This window comes from Phaseolus vulgaris, chromosome 3 (assembly GCF_000499845.2).
Source record: "Phaseolus vulgaris cultivar G19833 chromosome 3, P. vulgaris v2.0, whole genome shotgun sequence".
NCBI lineage: Eukaryota > Viridiplantae > Streptophyta > Magnoliopsida > Fabales > Fabaceae > Phaseolus > Phaseolus vulgaris.
The window spans coordinates 5749767-5756385 of NC_023757.2; the positions used below are offsets into that span (position 1 = coordinate 5749767).

Consider the following 6619-nt stretch of genomic DNA (forward strand, 5'->3'; position numbering starts at 1 on the left):
TTGAAGAAGTGAGAGGAGTAATAGGAAAAGAAGATATCAAAACAGAAAAGAGATATTCAAAGCTATGGTTGTGTAAATAGCATGCCAAAACAATGGTCCAGTTGTATCTTTATTTACAACCTTGCTCAATCACATGTATTCCCTGTATGTAATAGAGTTTTCAACAACCTTTTATACTGTGTTGAAGAAGTGAGAGATGCAATGAGAAAGGATTAATAGATGAAAACAGTTATGTTCTAGTTTCTTTGAGTTGGCTTCATTTCTTTACTATTGTGCTTAGATGAAGTCATGTTTACAGTTATATAAATAGGTGCTATTAGTCTAGTTTTTGTACCACCAGTAGTTCACGTTTGTCAGGGTAACAAGTTAAAGCTGCATGCACAGATTGGATGCACAACTACCTATACCTGAAAATTGAAGATTATAGATTGTATGAGGATCTGACAACCATTTTGTCCTTCGGTTGAAGCTATTTTTTTGTCTCTGCCGAATCAGTATGAATTTGTTAGCATTCATCCAAAACATGCATAACATTTTAACATTTAAAAGAGATATTACATAGAACTAGGGAACATAAAGTGGAGTTCTGGTAAACAAATACTAACATATCGACCTATAACATTTGTCTGTAAGAAAAAATTACATGGAATCAGTGGATTAAGATAAGCATGCTGGTGTAGCAACCATTTGCTCACAAGCCAATAAAATGTTTTTTACTTGTCAATATGTTTAAAAGCAAACTTAAAACCTTCAGAAGTTACTAAACTTTTACAAGAATTGTAAAATTATACTAATATATTTATGAATGTCTCAGTTAAACTAGAAAAGAAATATACAGTTAGAAAAAGCCTTCTAATCAGCCTGCAGTTTGAATTTTGAGAGGAGAATTTTTTAGTTAGATAAAATGCAAATCTTACAGGTCTTCAATTTGTTTCTGCATCACTGATATTTATCCTGCACATGCTATATCAACTGATTGATTACATGTCATTTAAATAATCTATCTAGAAATCGAATGGCATTGGCCAAGAGTTATCACTAGCAGTAGAACATGAGCTTCTTGATGTTTTCACTAAGTTTGGGAAGAGGTGCTGTCTTTGGAGGAGCAGCTCTGGACAGTGTAGATGTACTTCTGAACAAACCTAAGGACTCTGATCTCTCGAGGTAGAGTCTGCCTCTGTATGCAGCTAAATGGGCGTAATAGGCAGGAGGAACCAAAGAAATTGGCTTGGTACACCTGACAAAAGTGTAGCATAAGTTGTAAACCAGTTTCTGCAGTTCATCAGAAGTAAACTGGTTTTCATCCCACAGGACATGGTAGTGAGTTGGCCTACTTGTTCCTTTCACACCCCAATGGCTACAAAGGTAGAAATCAAATTCATTTGGATGAGTGATCACAGAATCAACCACAGTCCCTGGAGGAATGTTTTCATACAGAAAATGGTTTTGAGTTGAAGACTGGTCAGTTTCAAAGGGAAACAACCTTGTGTGGTGCCTCTTTTGCACAACTGCAAAAGTAATGGAAGGCTTGTAACCAGGAAACCTTGTGCATGCACACCTGATTGACTGAAGTTCGTCCTCCAACACTTTGTAAAACTGAGTTTCACTAACCCCATCTCTGAAGAAAATGATTCTGCTGGGGAGTTTCTCTACCTCCTGGTAAAAATCATCAAGCAATTCCCCCACCATTGCACCAAGATCCTGAATGATTTCTTGTCTGTGTGTTTGAGACCTTATTCTTGAAATGTACTTGTTTGCTGTCGGCCAATTCATGCTACCGACAACAGCAGCAACAGATGGACTGAAATCATCAAGAGGGTGAGGATGTGTCACATCTGCACCCATGAATATCACCGGCTCATCAATATGAAAGAGACGTGGTAACTGCGAAGGCAATGAGTTGTACAAAGCAACTGTGCATCCACCGACTTTGGCATTGATTTTGAGAGCCAGATTAGCCAAAAATTGTGAACTCAATTTGCTGAGATTGGGGTACAGGCAGCATTGGCTCACTACACCAATACTAGTCTCGGCAATTCGTTTCAAGTCTGCATACCCTTTGTGTTTTCTCTCCATTATGCAAATAAGAAGCTGGAGATTGTTTGAGGCGGTCCTCTGGATCCTCTTGAGCTTAGATTCCAAAAGGGTGACATTATTAAGAATCTGGCTTGATTCAAACTGGGGACTAATAACTGTGTTCTTATTGAGAAAAATGCCCAATTGTTCACACCTTTGAGATAACTGGTTTATGAATCTGGGGACATTGGACTTCTGCTCAGGTGTGCCCCCAAAACTAATTAATGCCCACCTTTCGATAGTACTTCCTTCAGAGACATGGCCATCAAGAAGGTTCCATTGCCGGTCGTGGCGCGAGGGTGTCAGGTTTCTAACATGGCCTCCATCTCCAAGCTTTAGCTTGGGAGGGAAAAGAATTCTGCCAGTCAACTTTGTCATTTCTCTTGAGACTTGGAGTTTGAATTCTTTTTCCTGATTACCACTGCCAAAATAGTTACATATTTAGACATTAGAAACTACTACAAAAAGCAGTATGAATATCTAAAAGTAAACAAACAAAGGATCCATAGAAAGAAAAAAATGGTACTACAGTAACTTGTAATTAAACTACCTGGTAGGCCCAACATTTCCTCTCATGACTCCTTCAATAGTGGTTTTTCGTTCTCCAGGTCTTTGGCAGCCCATTTTGAGTATTCTTGCTGTTTGATCATCAGTCAGCTTTCCAAGGAACTTTTGGCCTTCACAGATCACACAAAGCTCCATAGGGAGATAACAAGGTTTACTCCTACTAATCTGCAAGCACGGCAATTTTCTGAATTGTATGTCATAGTTATAGTGATCTTTAAAGTAATTCACCAGCCTCAGATTCTTCCCATCTCTGTCAGCAAACCAAAGGTTTTCAGTAGCCTCCTCGGTTAAGCCATAGACACGGTATCTCTGAACAGTTTCCCTATGGCAAACAAAGACCCTAAGGTTCTTCAATGCTTTCTCCACTTCCTTCCTCTCTTCACTAGTTAATTGAGCTGTCTTCCTCTGAGAAAGGTCCCGAAGGAACTCAAGGCGTTTCTGCAGGTATGCAATCACTCCTATGCTCTCATGGAAAGCAGTTACTGAGAAATCCACATTGAGAGCTAGTCCTTGTTGTGTTGGTCTAAGACTCTGAAAGAAGCCTCTCAATCCAACAGCTCCTCCACCAATGTCTTTGCTTCTTCCCATTGAACTTGAATAGAATGACCTTCCAACAGGTATGCATTTCTCAGTGGGGTTCTCCCTAAGAACTACATCCAAAGCATGCAGATAATCCTGTGGAAGTGGAATCCAGTCATCATCCTCTTTGCTCAAGTAGTTAGTCAACTCCTTTCCATTGATTTTTGAGACCAATTTAATATTTATCCTGAAAAGTTTAAGTTGCTCATGCTTCTCTTTCAAGTCAGACATTTCTTCATAGGGTGATGCCAGCTTCCTAGTGGGGATAGGGAGGCTTATGTAGAACTCTAGCTTATCATTTTGGAACTCAACTGGACTGTAGAGATTCTTTCTCCCATCATATGCTGGAATAGCACCTGAGAGGACAGCAGAATTGTTATTTACCAAATTCTGCTTGATTGCTCTGGCAATATCCTTGGAGGGATGAGGAGTGATTTCAACATTGTAATGATATATCTTTTGTGATGGATCAAATTGTACCAAAAAGTGGTTGGCAAGAAGAGAGATCACAGTTCCTTCTTGGCCACCAGAGTCTGGCCTCCTTGCAACAATTAATGCCTGCTGCTTCCTTGCTGGAATGAGTTTCTTCCCATCATCTCCTTTAAGGGATGCCTTAGATTGCTGCTGAAGTTCCTTTGGAGCTGAGTCAGGGTAAGAAACAAGATGGTTCATCATTTTTCCAATTTATTTTGCAGCCTATGGATTGGTTCAAAGGAGGGGAAGAGGTAAAGGAGAAATAAACCCTTCCATTATAGACACAGACAAAAGTCTGGCCTTTCATTTTCCCTCTCCTTTAAACATTTGAACCAAACAATAATTTTTATCAGAATTCCTTCCTTCTCTCCAGTTCCTTCCAACCAAACAGTATGGTGAGCTCAAGTTACAAGTCCTTATGCTCATTAGATGTTCATTTCTTTCCACATGAAAATTCAAATTTTCTACATAAGTACATTAGATTTATATATCTAAGTAAATATTTTTATTGTAAAATATTATATTGGTTGTTTCTTTTATAACAATTTTTTTATATTAAAAATCCTTATTTTCGATAATATAAAAAAAAAGATTATCATGCACTCCTTTTAAAAGTAACTAATTACAAACTAATAAATACCTATATATATATATATATATATATATATATATATATACCTATGTACCTATATAATTACAATAGCACAGAGAAGTGTTAAGCAAGCCATGATGTAAATGAGAGCAAAGCAAGTATTGACAAGTTTTTTAAATAGATTCAGTGATTTTGAAAATACCATTATTGCAGTCCCTAAGAATTCCAGCTTCAAATTTTGGTGGCATGAATGAATAGAAAAAGGAAATAAATTAAAGAATCAAAATTACTAACATATTTAGGCCTTCACTTTGCTAAGGAAACAATTTATCCCCAACCCAAATTCACCAATACTGGAACAACCCTTGCACTTTTTTTTCTGAGATAGCCTGACAGACTCACCAGATAAAAGAAAGAAAAAGAAAAGTAAAAGGGTCCCATGAGCTGGGACAGCATAGTGAATAGGAAAATCCAGCGTACTTCAGAATATGCTAATATTGGCTTCCAACAACTGGCACCAAAAAAAAGGGAAAAAGAAGGAAGACTTTCAACCTCGCTAGCTTGCAGATAATATTAACAAAAAAGATGTTGAGTGAATAAAATTCAATCGTGAAATACTATGATGGAGAGAAAGAGTTGGAACATTTTTTTTCCCACAACTGTTCAACTGTTTAATGAAAGAGAATACACTGGAGTACTACTTTTGACAAAATCAACATTGAGACAGAAAGCATCAATTGCAGCAAGTGGCGCACTGATCTGAAACTGGTTTTCCCCAGCAAGACCTTATACTTTCACATGAAAACCACCAAACTAATGCAAAACATGGGCCAAGCCCTTCGTGATTGAACTTTAAAAATGTAACAATATATATATTGCAACCCCAAATGAAATGTTTCAAAAATATATACGCAACATGCAAAAGAACTTGGCAGTAGTGTTTTCTTCATGGTATTGCCATGGTGGGTTTTTTTTTTCTTTTGTGAGAGAAGTTAAAGGAAAATTGTTTTTTTCTTTCAAGAAAACCAAACAAGCTGGCCAAAAGAGCAATGCTTTGGGTAGTGAATTAACAAAACAAGAAGGCAAGCAAAAGGGTTAGTTTGAAAGGGAGGGAACAAAACAATGCTAGAGCTTACCAGGAGAAGGAGGGGGTGGAGCGAGCTTAAAATCTGAGGGAGAGCTATTGAGTTTGCATGGAGGTTTGTGCAAATGGGTTTTTGATTTGATGATGTGGTTTTGAGGGAAGGGTGGAGTAAAAGGAAGCTGTTGTAGAGGAATAAGAGAAGGTAGAGGAAGAAGAGCTGGGTAGTATCTCTGATACTTGTTCTGGTTGTTGCAGAAACCAAGCTGAGTAGAGTATTGTAGCAGCTGATGATGGTGTTGAAAGTGATGATGATGATGGTGGTGGTGGTGGTGGTGGTGGTGATAGCGGTGATGCTCATGAGAGTTGGCTCCATTCCTGAAGGTCCTTCTTTTGGTGGTGAATTTCTGGTTAGCATTGGTGCACTCCTCTGCCTCTTCCATGGTTTGGTTAAGAGAATAGAAGAAAAGAAATGAAGTGAGAGATATATGAGAGAGATGGGTTTTGAGTTTTCACTAGAGGTTTGAAGATGTGACAAGAGAAACTACATAAAGGGGTGAGAGAGAAGAAGAAGAAGAAGACAGAGGAGAAGAAGGGAAGGAGAAGTTTGGGTTTAAGCTTGTGGAGGTTTTTTTTATGCAGTAGGCTTGGAGATTGGTGTGGTGGCAATGTTTTAATAATGGAAAAAAAAGGAGGAAAAAGAGAGAGAGAGAAAAGTGGCAGGTAGGCTTGAGTTGCATTAAATGAGAGGGTAAAGGTAAAATTGCAGTGACCAAAGGGGTATTGTCTTTATGCAGTTTGCAATCTGTCTGTGTAAGAGTGTATGAGATGTTAGGGGCATTTATACCATCTTACATGCTCCTTCACTCACTGTCAAACACACAACACTTTTCCTTTGAATATGCAATGGGAAGTCAAATTAAAAGGGAATTACCAAACCAACCCTCTCTCTACTTTACATCCATTTGTGCTTATGGGGATTGGGTTTTCATCTTCCACTTGGATCATTTTTAGTTCACATTTTGTCTCTCCTTTCACTCTGCTCTAAAACATCATCATCTCTACGCTATGTCACTGTTGTTGTCTGTTTTCTGCAGGCTTAAACCATATTCACGCATTCAATTTCCAGCTTCCTCTCCTCTGCTCATTTCGTCATCACCACACCACCCTCCTCTCCTTCATTTTCCACCTTCCAATTCTTTTCTTTCTCACAAATTCACAAAAATAAATACACAATTTTAAAACATTAT

The 6619-nt window shown here is 38.2% G+C and overlaps 1 protein-coding gene across 1 annotated transcript; it reads right to left on the minus strand.

Annotated features, from left to right (window-relative positions):
* Positions 1-867: 867 nt before the first annotated feature.
* On the minus strand, positions 868-6179 carry LOC137806414 (protein argonaute 7). The gene is made up of 3 exons (XM_068606529.1): positions 5425-6179; positions 2627-3863; positions 868-2497 (listed from the first exon to the last, which is right to left on the minus strand). Exons 1-3 carry the CDS (start codon positions 5810-5812, stop codon positions 1039-1041), a joined length of 3084 nt encoding a protein of 1027 aa, XP_068462630.1. The 5' UTR covers positions 5813-6179; the 3' UTR covers positions 868-1038.
* Positions 6180-6619: the final 440 nt, after the last annotated feature.

Bases quoted from the DNA above. Each gene is read 5' to 3' on its own strand.
- LOC137806414 (XM_068606529.1), bottom strand. From the start codon at position 5,812: ATGGAAGAGGCAGAGGAGTGCACCAATGCTAACCAGAAATTCACCACC. The intron at 3,864-5,424 runs GTAAGCTCTAGC...ACCCTGACTCAG, and splicing joins TCCACCCCCTCCTTCTCCTG to CTCCAAAGGAACTTCAGCAG. The intron at 2,498-2,626 runs GTAGTTTAATTA...CTATTTTGGCAG, and splicing joins GGAAATGTTGGGCCTACCAG to TGGTAATCAGGAAAAAGAAT.